The sequence below is a fragment of the Chiloscyllium punctatum genome, chromosome 15 (genome assembly GCF_047496795.1).
Source record: "Chiloscyllium punctatum isolate Juve2018m chromosome 15, sChiPun1.3, whole genome shotgun sequence".
NCBI classification, from domain to species: Eukaryota; Metazoa; Chordata; class Chondrichthyes; order Orectolobiformes; family Hemiscylliidae; genus Chiloscyllium; species Chiloscyllium punctatum.
The window spans coordinates 26,838,036-26,855,458 of record NC_092753.1 but is presented as its reverse complement, the minus strand read 5'-3'; the positions used below and the strand labels follow the sequence as shown (position 1 = coordinate 26,855,458).

Sequence of the window (17,423 nt, the reverse complement as noted above, 5' to 3'; positions counted from 1 at the left end):
TCGTTTGATAATATCAATAGGATAGCGATGGCTCCAAGGATTGAACACCTCTTTCTCCCTCTGCTATACCATGGCATGGTGGCTCAGTGGTTAGCACTACTGCCTCACAGCATCAGAGTCCCAGGTTCAATTCCAGCCTCAGGTGACTGTGTGGAGTTTGCACATTCTCTCTGTGTCTGCGTGGGTTTCCTCTGGGTGCTCCAGTTTCTCCCCCACAGTCCAAAGATGTGCAGGTCAGGTGAATTGGCCACGCTAAATTGACCATAGTGTTAGGTGTATTAGTCAGAGGGAAATGGGTCTGGGTGTGTTACTCTTTGGTGGGTCGGTGTGGATTGGTTGGCCTGTTTCCACACTGTAGGGAATCTAATCTAATCATATACACCATTGTGTGGGAAATGGGTCTTATTAAACGAGTAACTGTCAATTGTTCTAAACTGTAGCTGCTTGGCCTTAACTTGCAGCTTTTCGCATTCTTACAGCCAAAGTAGGAGCAGTAAGTAACAGCATAGTAAAGGTTACGTATTAAACGGTGTGTTCAGGTGGTGACTGTTCACTAGGGCAGATTCATTTGTGGTGCTATGAATGGGAGCAGACTGAGACTCTGTTGAGTTTGGAGCTGTGTGCTGGATCCTGAGAGTCTATAAATAAAGACTAGACTCCAGTTTGACTCTTCACCACCCAGCTATCTTAAGTGTCAGAGAAAGCACTGGCTCATCTTTCTCGGAGGAACTCCTAGTGCAACTGAATAGCTAATTAAATGATGAAGGGCTTTTGCCCAAAACATCGATTTCGAAGCTACTTGGATGCTGCCTGAACTGCTGTGCTCTTCCAGCACCACTAATCCAGAATCTGATTTCCAGCATCTGCAGTCATTGTTTTTACCTAGCTAATTAAATGTGCCTGTCCCTCAGCAAATGGGCATCTTCAGTAATACTAAAACCAAAATAGACTATAGCCACACTTTGCTATTCCCAATCTGAACACAGTGTGATAAGTATGGCTCAGTTTCCATTCATCATATTCTCTTGGAAAACAAAGGGAAATTCAAGAGGTCCAGAGAAATAACAGAATACAACAACTAAATTAGAAAATGTTAGGTGTGAGCTGTAAAACGCCAAAAGGGTCAGAAAGTTTCAGCAGGTCAGACACAATATCTGAGGGGCGAGGATAGCAGATTGCTTTAACCTTTTGTCAGAATGGGGAAGATTTTGAGGTGGAATAGGTTCTTGAAGGTCAAGGTGGCAGGGATGGGGGAGGGGAGGAAAGGCTAAAAAGGGAAAACCAAAATATCACCAACAAAATGGGCAAACCTAAAAATCACACAACACCAGGTTATGGTCAAACAGGTTTATTTGGAAGGACAAGCTTTTGAAGCGCTGCTCCTGTGTCAGGTAGCTACTGGGGCAGGAGGCACAGGTTATTTTCTGAAGTTGTTGAACTTGCTGAATCTCACTGCAAGGAGATTCATGTTGCTGAGGCATTTTAATTTTGTGCTCACTAGGATACAGGCATGAATGCCAACTTTAAACCAATCACAACAAGGTGCTGACGACTGGTTGGCAAGGCGAATGGGATTGGTTGATGTATGAAAATTTCTGATCTGAAACATTCATCAAACCTCCCCTTCTCTTCTGATGCAGCTTGATCTGCAGTGCTTCTTCTAGCTCCTCGCTTTATCCACATTGGTTGAAGAAACGATGGGGAGCAGTTGGTTGTCCATGCTCTTGGGTAATTCCAAGGGGCAGCAGGCTTCACCACTGTGGTCAAATTTAAAGAGGTTCAGTGTAGTTCACTCAAAGGGCAGCTGCTATCCACATGGAAAAGGTGCCCTGGAAAGAGGGAGCTGCGCGTCATGATGATTGAGGAGTGCTATGGAAAAACCATTTTCTCCCCATGCTGACTGTGGAGGAGAGAGGCAGGTTATTGTCTGTGTGGAGTTTGCACATTCTCCCTGTGTCTGCATGGGTTTCCTCTGGGTGATACCGTTTCCTCCCACAGTCCAAAGATGTGTCAGTTAGGTGAATTGGCCATGCTAAATTACCCATAGTGCCCAGGAATGTGTAGGCTGGATGGGTTGGCAATGGGAAATGCAAAGGGTATAAGGATAGGGTGGATGGGCTTGGGTGGGATGTTCTCTGGAGCATTAGTGTGGACTCGATGGGCTGAATGGCCTGTTTCCACTCTGTAGGGATTCTTTGTGTTTGTTGGTGGCATCATGCTGGAGGTGGTAGGGAATGATCTGCTGAATATAAATGCATGGTGTTAAAGGACATGGGGGGGAACCCAGTAACCGTATAGAATCTGTCAGACAAAATAATATTTCCATATTGTCACCTTCTGTGGAATTCTGTATACAATTTCCTCTTTTAACCTTATTTCTGCTCTTTTCTCCTTAGTACAGTGCAGTTTGTTACTGACTAAGCTAATTTCCTCCTCTGTTTACTGGGATCTGACTGTGTAAAACTTACAGATTCTTTTGTTCAGTTACCTCCCAGGCAGATGAGTTGGCAAGAACTCCACCTCCTTTTGCAGGTAAGTGTTTGATTCTGTCCAATGTGTCATGTTATGAAACCTATCATTATCCATATTTTAACCAGCAAGATTTTACCTTCTATCTACATCCACTGGCTGCACTCCACATTGCAACTTCCTCTTGGGAAGAACAGCAGAAACTTGGAGTGTCTTGATGCCAGAAAGGGAGAGAGATACAGAATGAAAGACTGACTTAAGGAGGGAGTCCCAGACTCCAGGGTTAAGGAAACTGAAGGCACACCAACCTATTGTGGAGCAAATAAAATTGGTGACACTCATGTGACCAGAATTAGATATGCATTTTGGTAAAACATACAAAGGCAGGACTTATACAATTAAAACTAGGGCCTTGTAGTGCTGTAGAACACAGAGACCTAGGGCTTCAGATACATGCAGGTCGTTCTACTATAATGTGTGTTTCATTGACGCGAAATCGCTGTAACGCAATTGACAAATTGGAGACACTGTTTCTAAAGCGCAAACTTTTAAACATTAACGCAATTACATCGCCAACACTTTAAGCGCTGTTTCTAAAGCACAATTTTTCTAGAATGCAGGGTTTCACAAGAACGCAATCTACCTGTAGTTCTTTGAAAGTTGCATTACGAAAAGACATAGTTAAACATAGACCACAGAACAATACAGGCCCTTTGGCCCTTTTGACCTATTCTAAGATCAAACTAACCCACATACCCTTCATTTTACTATCATCCATGTGCGTATCCAAGAGTTGCTTAAAATATCCCTAATGTATCTGACTCTACTACCACCGCTGGCAGTGCATTCCACGCACCCACTACTCTCGGTGTAAAGAACCTACCTCTGACATCTCCCCCAAACCTTCCCCCAATCATCGTAAATTATGCCCCCTCATGATAGCCATTTCTGCCCTGGGAAAACGTCTCTGGCTATCCACTCTATCTATGTCTCTCATCATCTTCTACATCTCTATCAGGTTACATCTCATCCTTCTTCACTCCATTGAGAAAAGCCCTAGATAGCTCAACCTTTCTTCATGAGACATGCCCTCCAGTCCAGGCAGCATCCTGGTAAATCTCCTCTACACCCTCTCTAAAGCTTCCACTTCCTTCCTATAATGAAGTGACCAGAACTGAACACAATATTCCAAGTGTGGACTAAATAGGGCTCTACAGAGCTGCAGCATAATCTTGTGGCTCAAACTCAATCCCCCTGCTACTGAAAGCCAACACACCGTACACCTTCTTAACAACCCTATCAACTTGGGTGGCAATTTTAGATTAGATTAGATTACTTTACAGTGTGGAAACAGGCCCATCGGCCCAACAAGTCCACACCGACTCGCCGAAGCACAACCCACCCATACCCCTCCATTTACCCCTTGCCTAACACTACAGACAATTTAGCATGGCCAATTCACCTGGCCTACACATCTTTGGACTGTGGGATGAAACCAGAGCACCCAGAGGAAACCCACGCAGACACGGGGAGAATGTGCAAACTCCACACAGTCAGTCGCCTGAGGCGGGAATTGAACCCAGGTCTCTGGCGCTGTGAGGCAGCAGTGCTAACCACTGGACATGGATCCCAAGATCCCTCTATTCCTCCGACTTCCAAGAATCCTGCCTTTAACTCTGCACTCTGCATTCAAATTCAACCTTCCAGATTACACTTTTCCAGGTTGAACTCCATCTGCCACTTATCAGCCCAGTTCTGCATCCCAGCAATGTCTTGTTGCAACCTACAGCAGCCCTCCACACTATACACCACTTCACCAACCTTTGTGTCATTGACAAACTTACTAACCCACCCTTCCACTTCCTCATCCAAGTCATTTATAAATGACATATGCTGCCTGCTCCTATGAAACATTATACAAGAGTAGGCCATGTCTGATCAAACTCAGTCCCTTGTTTGCACGTCCTCCCTAAGAGCTATATCTTCTTGAAATCATTCAAATGTTTACCCTCATCAGATTTCTGTTCAGAGAATTCCACTCTCTGGGTGAAGAGATTCCTCCTCATCTCAGTCTAAAATGGCCCTTGCGTCTGGACTACCTTGTCATCAGGAACATCCTTCCTGCATTTTGCCTGTCTAATCCAGTTTCTGTCAGCTCTCCCTCTCATTGTTCTGAACTCCGTTCAATGTAGACCTAACCAATCCAGTCTCTCTTCATACATCCGTCCTGCCATCCCAGGAATCAGTGTGATCAACTTTTGTTGCACTCCCTCTCCAGCCAATACTCCAGGTATTAAAGGAAGAGTGGGGATTGTTTAATTCTCCTTCCAGAAGCAGTGTGTGCTGGTTGAAGGTGTCAGTGATCTTAAGGTGCTCAGCTAATGGTGAATTGCGATTTTGAGAATTTGCAGATGTGTCCTTGATCTGCTACTACGACACTGCTGACAGTGGGTGAGACTGTCCTTGCTTTAACAATAAATCTGGAAATATACTCAATTCAAATCTACTGTGCATGTTATGTCACTGCTTAAGTAGCAGAGGTTGGTAGAGAACCAAGGAAAGGAGGACATTATGTGGCCAGGAGTCAGGAAGAGTCCTGGCAGTAGCATGATACTGAGCATGTGCAAATGACATCATCTTTACCTGCAGGTCATTGGTTTGTCTATTAAGCAAAGCTGATTGAGATTTTCAGAAAAGTGAAATTGGTATAATTTAATATAAGAAATTGGTCCTTACAAACTACATGACGTTCAGAATTCTGTCTTAAAGGAAGACACAGTGAGAATCAAGTGGTTCCCGTGAACAGAATGAATGATCCTCCTGTTTTCTGAAATCTTATCCCTACTGGCTATAGTTTCAAGATCATTTTTCCCTCAGCCAATCTCATTCAGGGGATCAATTCGATTTGTTCCAGCATTTCCAGTTGAAAATGATATTATAATTTGATCCTGAGCAAAAACGCTGGATACTCAGAGAGACAGGTCACATTTAACACTGTCATTACACAATACACATTGCTACCTGTGAATGATTCCTACAATTCACAAATTACAGACGGAGAAAAATATAGGCTTGATGGTGTCAGTGGAAGTGTATGCTATTTGAGAGTCAGTGTCTGGGAGACTGCAACCTGTTTAAGAGTCAGTGTAAATGGGACTGTACCTGTGTGAGAGTCGGTGTCTGTGGGACTGTAACCTGTCTAAGAGTCAGTGCCGGTTGAGAGTCAGTGTCTGTGGGACTCGAACTGTTTGTGAATCAGAATCTGTGGGATTGTAACCTTTTGGAGAAGCAGTATCTATCGGACTGTAACCTGTTTGAGATTCAGTGCCTTGCGGGACGGTATCTGTTCGTGAATCAGTGTCTGTGGGAGTGTAACCTGTTTGAGAATCAGTATCAGCGACACTAACCTGTCTGTGAGTCAGTGCCCATGTGACTATAACCTGTTTGAGAGTCAGTGTAAATGTGACTGTAACCTGCTTGAGAGTTAGTGTCTGTGAGATGTACCTGTTTGAGAGTCAATGCCTGTGGATTGTAACCTGTGTGAGAGTCAGTGTCAGTGGGACTATACCTGTGAGAGAGTCAGCTTCTGTGGGTCTGTAACCTATTTAAGAATCAATGTCTGTGGGACTGTAACTTGTTTGTGAATCAGCATCTATGGGATTGTAACCTATTCGAGAGTGGTGTCAATGGGACTGTAACCTGTGTGAGAGTCAAAAGTGTCGGGCTGGAAAAACATAGCCAGTCAGGCAGCATCCGAGAAGCAGGAGGGTCGACATTTCGAGCACATTCCTGATGAAGAGCTTATGCCTGAAGCGTCGACTATTCTGCTCCTCGGGTGCTGCCTGACCGGCTGTGCTTTTCTAGTGCCACACTTTTTGACTCTGATCTCCAGCATCTGCAGTCCTCACTTTCTCCCTGTAGCTGTGTGAGCGTCAAGTGTCTGTGATACTTACCTTTGAGAGAGTCAGTGCCCGTGGGACTGTACCTGTTCGAGAGTGTGTCTGTGGGACTGTAACCTGTTTGAGAGAGTGCGTCTGTGGGACTGTAACCTGTTTGAGAGAGAGCGTCTGTGGGACTATAATCTGGTCTCTGTAGAGCAGTATCCCAGAAAATGTCAGTTTGTAGGACTGTATCCCAGTGACAGTCAGGGTGTGTGTGGTATTGTCCCCAATGACAGTCAGTGTGTGTAGGGTTGTATCCCAGTTGAGTCAGTGTTTGATCGTTCCCCTCCTGACTGAATATAAAATCTTTCTGACATTGTTTTTTCCCTCTCATTATGCAGCCATTAAAGCAGCCATCCTGATTCAGGGCTGGTATCGTCGCTATGTGGCACGAATGGAGATGAGGCGTCGCTACACGTGGAGCATTTTTCAATCTATCGAGTATTCAGGAGAGCAAGACCAGCTACAGGTGAACAGCATTCTCACTGAATAACCCTTGTCATCGTTGTATGATCGCCTAGCAACCTGTACTCAAATCGAACAAGACCCTGGGACCAAATGAGATGCATCTCAGGACATTGATGGATACAAGAGAGAAAATTGTGGAGATACAAGTCCTGATTTTCCCATTTTCCTTTGACTCAGGGTGTTGCCAGAGTACTGGAGATACATGCAAAGCTCACCCCTGGTTAAAAACGGGAATAAGGATTATGGCCAGCAACTACAGAGTTAACGTTTCGGGTCAGGTGATCCTTAACTCTGCTTTCTCTCCACAGATGCTGCCAGATTATATTAGATTCCCTGCAATGTGGAAACAGGCCATTTGGCCCAACAAGTCCACACCAACCCTCCAATCTGCTGAGTTTTTCCAGCAAATTGTTTTTGTTATTTCTCGCCCTGGTCCTTTTGTTCCTTTCTCCTCTAATACTTCTCCACAGCATTTTGGGAAAGCAAATCTTAGCAGGACTTGTACACTTAATAGTAAGGTCCTCGGGAGTGTTGCTGAACAAAGAGAACTTGGAGTTCAAAGTTTGGGAGAAGTTTTGTAGCTCGGGAGCTCGTTGTTGTGGTTGTGTTCGCCGAGCTGGGAATTTGTGTTGCAAACGTTTCGGCCCCTGTCTAGGTGACATCCTCAGTGCTTGGGAGCCTCTTGTGAAGCGCTTCTGTGATGTTTCCTCTGGCATTTACAATGGCTTGTCTCTGCCGCTTCAGGTTGTCAGTTTCAGCTGTCCGCTGCAGTGGTCAGTATATTGGGTCCAGGTCGATGTGTTTGTTGATAGAGGCATGGCATTCATCCACAGATTCTAGGAATTCCCTGGCAGTTCTCTGTTTGACTTGCCCTATAATAGTAGTGTTGTCCCAGTCAAATTCATGTTGTTTGTCATTTACGTGTGTGGCTACTAAGGATAGCTGGTAGTGTTGTTTCGTGGCTAGTTGGTGTTCCTGGATGCGGATTGTTAGCTGTCTTCCTGTTTGTCCTATGTAGTGTTTTGTGCAGTCCTTGCATGGGATTTTGTACACTACATTGATTTTGTGGCTAGTCCTTTGGGTTGCGGCATGACTATGAAACAATGAAAGCAACCACCCCAACACACACAAACAAAGTTGCATCAAGACACTATTCAAAGAGGCCACAACACACTGCAGTACACCAGAACTACAAAAAAAAGAAGAAGAAGAACACCTCTACAGTATATTCGCCAAAAACAGATACCCGCGCAATTTCATCAACAGATGCCTAAGGGAAAGACAACAGAACGAGGACATGCCGCAACCCAAAGGACTAGTCACACTACCATACATCAGGAGCATTTCTGAACTGACAGCCAGACTACTGCGACCACTAGGACTCAAACCAACAGCCACTCTCAGACAACAACTCACCAGAACGAAGGACCCGATACCCAGCATGAGCAAAACCAATATAATGTACAAAATCCCATGCAAGGACTGCACAAAACACTACATAGGACAAACAGGAAGACAGCTAACAATCTGCATCCATGAACACCAACTAGCCACGAAACGACACGACCAGCTATCCTTAGTAGCCACACACGCAGATGACAAGCAACATGAGTTTGACTGGGACAACACTACTATTATAGGGCAAGCCAAACAGAGAATAGCCAGAGGCATGGCACTCATCCACAGATTCTATCAACAAACACATCGACCTGGACCCAATATACCGGCTACTGCAGCGGACAGCTGGAACTGACAACCGGAAGCGGCAGAGACAAGCCACTGTAAATGCCGGAGGAAACATCACAGAAGCGCTTCACAAGAGGGTCCCAAGCACTAAGGATGTCACCTAGACAGGAGACGAAACGTTTGCAACACAAATTCCCAGCTCAGCGAACAGAACCACAACAACAGACCTTGGAGTGCAGGTTCATATCTCTTTGAAAGTGGAGTTGCAGGTAGATAGGATAATGAAGAAGGCATTTGGGAGGCTTTCCTTTACTGGTCATAGTATTGAGTACAGGAGTTGGGAGGTCATGTTGCGGCTGTACAGGACATTGGTTAGGCCACTGTTGGAATATTGCGTGCAATTCTGGCCTCCTTCCTACTGGAAACATGTTGTGAAACTTGAAAGGGTTCAGAAAAGATTTACAAGGATGTTGCCAGGGTTGGAGGATTTGATCTATAGGGAGAGACTGAACAGGCTGGGGCTGGTTTCCCTGGAGCGTCGGAGGATGAGGGGTAACCTTCGAGGTTTACAAAATTATGAGGGGCATGGATAGGATAAATAGACAAAGTCTTTCCCCTGAGAGGGAAAAGATATAAAAGAGACCTAAGGGGCAACGTTTTTTACGCAGAGGGTGGTACGTGTATGGAATGAGCTGCCAGAGGATGTGGTGGAGGCTGGTACAATTGCAACATTTAAGAGGCATTTGGATGGGTATATGAATAGGAAGGGTTTGGAGGGATATGGGCCGAGTGCTGGCAGGTGGAACTAGATTGGGTTGGGATATCTGGTTGGCCTGGACAGGTTGGATTGGAAAGGTCTGTTTTCATGCTGTACATCTCTATGACTCTATGACTTTATTTAGACAAATACATTTGTCAAAGTGTGGGTTTGTATTTAACTAACTCATTGGGGGCTTTTTCCTTCAGATAGCAGAGAGAGTTGATGTGGGTAATGCTGTAAATGTGGTGTATGTGGATTTCCAAAAAAAAAGCACTCAATAGACTTATGGAGAAGGTCATTGCTCCTGGTAAATAAAGGGACAGTGATAATGTGGATATCAAACTGGCTGAGTGATGGGAACAGACAGATGGTCAATGAATTTTTTGGGGGCTGGAAGAAAGCTTGTCGTGAGTTCCTCAGAGGTTGGTCTTAAGCCCCACCTTTTTTGCATGTACTAATGATCTTTTCAGCTCTGATCTCCTGCATCTGCAGTCCTCACTTTCTCCTAATGATCTTGAGCCTGGTGTACAGTGAATAATCTCAAAATTTCATGGATGACATGAAACCTGAAAGCATTGTGAACTGCGGGGAAGATAATGTAGACAAGGATTGACAAAGAAAAGGATATTTCCACATATGAGACAATCTAGAACAAGAGGTCATCGTTTTAGGATGAGGGTAGCAGTTTAGAACAGGGTTGAGGAGGAATTACTTCTCTTAAAGGGTCGAGCTGATGTGGAATTCATGACTTCAGAGTGTGGTGGATGCTGGGACATTGAGTAAATTTAAGGAGGAGATAGAATTTTAATTGGTAACAGATTGAAGAGTGATGGAGAGCAGGAAACAATATGAATCAAGGCCATGATTGTACTAAATGTTTGAACAGTCTTGAGGCTCTGAATGACCTATTCCTGCTATATTCTTATGTTCAAATGTTCTTACATTCTAATGGTTGATGGAGGAGTAACACAAATGGCAGATGACGTTCAACACAGAATAGTGAAGTGATCCATTTTGTAGGAGAAACATGGAGAGATGGTAGAAAATATCTCCAAAGCGGTGCAGTCACAGAGGATCTGGATGTCTATATGTACAAGTCCCCGAGGGTGACGGGACTTGTTGACAGTTCAGTGAAGCATACTGTATCCTTGGCTTTATCCACTGGACCGGAGACATAGAGCATCAGGCAACATCACTGGATTCATAATCCACAGGCTGAGGATAATTCTGTGGTGGCATGGATTCATTGCCACTGGAGGAATTAAAATTCCACTCATAACTCATAAATCTGAAATTATAACCTATTTTCGATAAAAATCCATCTGCTTCACTAATGTCCTTGAAAGAAGGGAATCTACCATCCTTTCCCAGTCTGGCCTAAACATGACTCCCCACCCATAGCAATGTGTTTAACTACTTTCTGAAACGGACCTTGTGACACAGTCAGTTCAGTAGTTTGCCACTGCCTTCATGACTTACTGGAGACACTCTTACTACTATCCGAGATATTAGAAGGATATAAAGGCTGATAATCAACCTCCATGGCCAACAAATCCTGGTGTGGCCCTCCAATTAGATTAGATTACTTACAGTGTGGAAACAGGCCCTTCGGCCCAACAAGTCCACACCACCCCGCCGAAGCGTAACCCACCCATACCCCTACATTTACCCCTTGCCTAACACTACGGGCAATTTAGCATGGCCAATTCACCTGACCTGCACATCTTTGGACTGTGGGAGGAAACCGGAGCACCCGGAGGAAACCCACGCAGACACGGGGAGAACGTGCAAACTCCACACAGTCAGTCGCCTAAGGCGGGAATTGAACCCGGGTCTCCGGCGCTGCGAGGCAGCAGTGCTAACCACTGTGCCACCGTGCCGCCCATAATCTGCAGCTCCTGGCCCAGAGGCAGGAGCACTGCCACAAAACCTCCCATTTTGGTGTTTTTCTTAAGTTATGTTTTGCACGTTGATCAGAGAATCTGCATGTCCTTTCAGTAATATGAAGAACTGTACAGAGTGCTCCAAGTGCAGTCTTAACATGGTTTTATGCAGGGTTAACTGGATTGCTCTCACCACTATAAAGGGATGTCTACTTAGGTAAGTACAGCATTATTGTAAATCATTATTAATTATGGTATTGGCGCCGAAGTTGTCACGAAAGGACAAGGCTGAGTCTAACTTTGTACTCGAGAGTAATTATTCAACAATCACCCCATTTTGTAACTGCATTAAAGGACAGTCTTTTGAACTCTGTGCAGTCTTTAATTTAAATTCCAGCGTTGGTTTTGTGAAATGATGTTGGGTTGTGAGCCCAGTTGTGCGCCGTGGTACAGAAGTTCTTGCAGATGCTGGGTGATGTAGACTGTCTTTGATAACCTGAGCTGTGTCCTTCATTTCCAGCTGTCCCACTTCTTTACGTTTCTAATGAACCACTACATGCAGCCTGGTGAGACAGGCAGTGGTGAGTAACAAACATCTCCCGGCAATTTTCTTCATGTTTGAAAGCATCAAAGGGATATTGTTTAAAACAAAACTAAGGCATTCCAGGTGGATGTGTGTTTTTACAACTGTTTTGAAGTGTATTCCTTTATGTTCTGCTATAAATATTTTGAGAGCGAATGACTTGATAACTACCTGAGATGTTATTTCCTAAAGTAATTTTTTTACATTTATGGATCACTGCTTTGCTGAGTGTTTTAGACACTGGACAAATTCTTACCTTAATTATATTATGGAAAGAAATGACTGAAAGTTAGCTGAAATGGTTTAAACAGCAGAGTGAATATTTTAACTATATTGGCTTTGCAGCATAATAGCAAGGTACTTCAATTCATGCCGATAATGGGAAGCTCTGGCACATAGATGGCAAGGAAGAGTGAGTACATACACATGAATTAGGAGCAGGAGGAAACTATTCAGTTCCTCAAGCCTGCTCCACCGTAGAATAAGATCTGATATTAACCTCAACGCTATATTCCTGCATGTTCTCAGTGACCTTTCACCTCTTTGTCTATCAAGAATCTATCTACTACAGCCTTAAAAATATTTAAGGACTCGGCCTCCACTGGCTTTTGAGGCAAAGTGTTCCAGACTCTTCCAGAGAGGAAATTATTTATCCTCGTCTCAGGTTCAAATGGGCAAACCCAGATTTTTAAACAGTGACCCCCTTGGTTCTAGATTCTGCCACAGGATTCTGACCTCAGTGTTGGGAAAAATGCTGGAGTCAATTATAAAGGACGAAATTATGACACATCTGGATAGCGGTAACAGGGTAGGTCAGAGTCAGCATGGAATTATGAAGGGGAAATCATGCTTGACTAATCTTCTGGAATGTTTTGAGGATATAACTCTGAAGATGGAGATCCAGTGGATGTAGTATACCTGGACTTTCAGAAAGCCTTTGATAAAGTCCCACATAGCAAAATTAGGGCACATGGTATTAGGGGCAAAGTACTGACTTGGACTGAAAATTGGTTGGCTGACAGGAAGGAGAAAGTGAGAACTGCAGATGCTGGAGATCAGAGCTGAAAATATGTTGCTGGAAAAGTGCAGCAGGTCAGGCAGCATCCAAGGAGCATCGACGTTTCGGGCATGAGCCCTTCTTCAGGAACGGCAGGCAGTGACCAGTGGAGTACCACAGGGATCAGGGCTGGGACTGCAGCTTTTTACAATTAACATTGATGATATAGATGAAGGTATTAAAAGAAATATTAACAAATTTGCTGATGACACAAAGCTGGGTGGCAGGGTTAAATGTGAGGAGGTTGTTAGGAGAATACAGGGTGACCTGGACAGGCTAGGTGAGTGGACGGATGCATGGCAGATGCAGTTTAATGTGGATAAATGTGTGGTTATCCACTTTGGTGGCAAGAACAGGAAGGAAGATTACTACCTAACTGGAGTCAAATTAGGTACAACGAGATCTAGGTGTTCTTGTACATCAGTCAATGAAAGCAAGCATGCAGGTACAGCAGTCAGTGAAGAAAGCTAATAGCATGCTGGTCTTCACAACAAGAGGGATTAAGTATAGAAGCAAAGAGGTTCTTCTGCAGCTGTACAGGGCCCTGGTGAGACCGCACCTGGAATATTGTGTGCAGTTTTGGTCTCCAAATTTGAGGAAAGACATTCTGGCTATCGTGGGAGTGCAGTGTAGGTTCATGAAGTCAATTCCTGGAATGGCGGGACTATCTTATGTTGAAAGATTGGAGCAGCTGGGCTTGTATACCCTTGAGTTTAGAAGACGGAGAGGGGATCTGATTGAGACGTATAAGATTATTAAAGGATTGGACACTCTGGAGGCAGGAAGCATGTTTCCGCTGATTGGTGAGTCCCAAACCAGAGGACACAGTTTAAAAATAAGGGGTAGGCCATTTAGAACAGAGTTGAGGAGAAACTTCTTCACCCAGATAGTGGTGGGTGTATGGAATGCTCTGCCCCAGAAGGCAGTGGAGGCCAAGTCTATGGATACTTTCAAGAAAGAGTTGGATAGAGCTCTTAAGGATAGTGGAATTGAGGGTGATGGGGATAAGGCAGGAACAGGATACGGATTGTGGATGATCAGCCATGATCATAATGCATGGTGGTGCTGACTAAAAAGGCAGAATGTACCTATTGTCTATTAAGTTTTTCAATCAGGTTGCCTCTTGGTGCTAACCTCCAGTGGATGTAAGCCTGGCCTGTCCAGCCATTCCACATCAGACAGGTCCCTGACCCAGCTCGTACCCCCATGTGAAGGGAAAGGGATAAGGTAGAAGGATTATTCCCATGAGCAACCAAAGAGGGATCATGTCAGGGATCTTTATTCTTTTTAATTTATAGAGTCATACAGCACGGAAACAAATCCTTCAGTCCAACCAGTCCATAACAACCATAGTCCCAAACTAAACTAGTCCCATCTGCCTGAGCTGGCCCAGATCTGTCCAAATTTTCTTATTCATGTACTTATCTAAACGTCACTTAAAATGTTGTAATTGCCCATGCATCTTCTGGAAAGTCCTCTGTGTAAAAGAGTTGCTCCTTGTGTTTTTTAAATCTTTCTCCTTTTGCCTTAAAGATATGTTCCCTCGCCTTGAAAACCTCACCCTAGGGTAAAGGCGCCAGCTATTCACCTTATCTATGCCCTTGATGATTTTATAAACCTCTAAAAAGTCACCCCTCAATCTCTTATGCTCCAGTGAAAAACCTCCCAACCTCAACTTATAACTCAAATCCTCCATTCCTGGCAAAGTCTTGGCAAATGTTTCCTGAGCCCTCTCCAGCTTAATAATATCCTTCCTGTAGTAGGGCAACTAGAACTGGACACAGTACTCCAGAAGAGATCTCACCAACATCCTATACAACCACAACATAACATCTCAACTCCTATACTCAAAGGTCTGAGCAATGAAGGCAAGCTTGTGGATACACGTGATGCAAATTTCAAAGAATTATGTACCTGAACCTTCAGGTCTCTCTGTTCCATAACACTACCTTCTTTTGTGGGATACAAGTGCACCTGGCAAGAGCAGTAGGTTTCCCATCCCTAACTGCCCTTGAACTGACTGGCTTGCTACTTCAAAAGACAAGACCAGTTTTGTAAGGGAGGAATGCTTCTGAGAGGGTTAACGTTTGAAACTGTTTTAAGCTCTGCCCAATCTTATGATGTGGGAGAATGCAGAACCGGTGGCTATATTTTACAAAAAGAAAGGGGATGCTCATTTAAGACAGAATATTGCCTTTGGTCAGAGAGGGTTGAGAGTCTTTGGAAGTCTGTTCGCACTCTACTGCTTCCGTCCCACACTCTTGCACATTATTTTCACCCCAAAAATGGTAGCACAATGGCTCAGTAGTTAGCACTGCTGCCTCACAGCACCAGGGATCCAGGTTAGATTCCAGCCTTGGGTGACTGTGTGGAGTTTGTACATTCTCCCAGTGTCTGCTTGGGTTTCCTTGGGTACTCCAGTTTCCTCCCACAGTCTAAAGATGTGAAGGTCAGGTGAATTGGCCATGGCAAATTGCCCATAGTGTTAGGTGCATTAGTCAGAAGGAAATGGGTCTGGGTGGGTTATTCTCCGAAGGGGTAGTTTGGACTTGTTGGGCTGAAGGGCCTGTTTCTACACTGTATGGAATCTAATCTAAAATGAAAACACACCCAATGTCTCAATTGAACTGCCTCCATCACATTTCCAGGCAGTGTGTTCCATTGCCCTCTTCCACAAGTGGAATACGTTTGGGGCAGAGAGGGGTAGGTTTGTGAGTAATGGAAGGGGATGTGAAGGGGTGTTGAAAGGTTACTGAGCTAGGTGAGAATGTGGATTTGAGGCTCAGCCATGATCTTACTAAATGGGTGAGCAGGCCTGAGGAACCTCCACCAGCTCTTAATTTGTATCATTGTATGTTATCAAGGTTTGAGTGGGAATGAGGGGAACACTGGGGGACCTCATTGAGTGAAGGTCTACTTGCACCAGTCTCCTCAAAGCTAGATCCACAGTCATTGCTGAGACTACTGTGACGCAAGCCCATGGTTCGGAAGAGGAATGGCTGTGCTACTCTTCCAGTTTGCAGCACCCAATCCTGTGACTTCTCCCACCAACCCCAATTGTACATGTTATTCCACTCCCTTTCACAATTCTGTTTAATAGCAGCTGGTCACAATCACACATTGCCATTGGAATCAAATGTTCCCAATGTGTCTCCACATTGTACTCACATGTCTCAGGTTTTACAACAAGGGTAAATGTGCTGCAAGCATCATTTTAACAAGAAACCGATGAGACTGAAAACTCACAGGAGATAAAGACAATTTTTGAAAAACTTAAATGTGTCTTTTGGCATTTTTGAGAATGATAGAGTGACACCTGGATAAATGTTACATTGTGAAATCGACAGAGAGAAAAAAATGGCATTCAGGCCACCATGTCAGCAAATGAATCAATAACATCATCAGAATTGATATTTCTTGCCATCGCATTTGCAATCTTTAAAATTGCAAAATCATTCTCAGTTTATAATCCCTCTCAGAGGATTCTTACAAAGTCCTTTCACAAACGGATGCTGATCATGAATCATCAGAGAGGGATTGTGAGCAAGGAAAGATCAGTTGGTTTAGCAAAGTTCTGCTTAAATTAGATTCCCTCGAGCGCGGAAACAGGCCCTTCAGCCCAACAACCCCACACCGACCATCCGGAGAGTAACCCACCTAGTCCCATTTCCCTCTGACTAATGCACCTAACACTATGGGCAATTTAGCATGGCCAATTCACCTGACCTGCACATCCTTGGACCGTAGGAGGAAACCGGAGCACCCGGAGGAAACCCATGCAGACGGTCACCCGAGGCTGGAATCAAACCTGGGTCCCTGGTGCTGTGAGTCAGCAGTGCTAACCACTGAGCCACCATGCTGCCCCTATCTCACTCTCCCCCAACCCTAGATCCCCCTCCAAGGTGCTGCTCTTTATTGGACCTACCTTGCCCTTTTCTCTTGGAGGGGACAAATAGCTTTGTTCATTGCCCTTCCATGATCTCCTGCCTCAAAGCCTGACAGGCTTGAGCTTGTGTCTATAATAAGACACTCACCATAATTTGAGAAGTGTCAATGACTACAAATCACAGTAATTGCTGCTAATACACACTTGAGTCTCTCAGCAAACTCCAAACAGCTGTATTCTCGTGAACATGACCCAGTGTCTTTAACCCCTTCATGGATCTACCTTTGCTGATCTGTGGTGAACCACTGAGTTAAATTTCAACAAACATACAGTTATTTGACACAATCGGTTATGTGCAAATTGATGTTGTGAGATTCTCATGTTGTTTTGCAATTCTGTTGTGTTTCTGCATAAATGAACAGTGTAAGAATTGGTAAACTGTGCTGAGGGGCTGCCATTCTGGTGTATGGATGCGGTGTTCAGAGGGGAGCTATTGGGTTCTAATACATTTCGGTTAAGCACTGACCCCCATCTTTCCTAGTGGCTGGTGGGATGAATGTGACTATGCCACTGTGTAGTTCTACCAATGTTCCTGAGTTACACAGGATTGCTCCTGGCTCTGTCTACTGACCAGGTAGAAAGAAAAAGGAACCCATGATGGGAGTGTTCCAAGTATTGGCAGAATATTAC

General features: G+C 44.4%; 1 protein-coding gene across 1 annotated transcript in view; it reads left to right on the top strand.

The window, feature by feature from the left end:
- The window catches only part of ppef1 (protein phosphatase, EF-hand calcium binding domain 1), a 78,933-nt gene that overhangs the window by 14,872 nt on the left and 46,638 nt on the right, over window positions 1-17,423 (top strand). Inside the window, exons 3-5 of the mRNA XM_072584825.1 lie at window positions 2,485-2,532; window positions 6,752-6,879; window positions 11,728-11,788. Of these exons, the coding sequence (XP_072440926.1) occupies window positions 2,485-2,532; window positions 6,752-6,879; window positions 11,728-11,788 (237 nt within the window). The remainder of the gene's footprint in view (window positions 1-2,484; window positions 2,533-6,751; window positions 6,880-11,727; window positions 11,789-17,423) is intronic.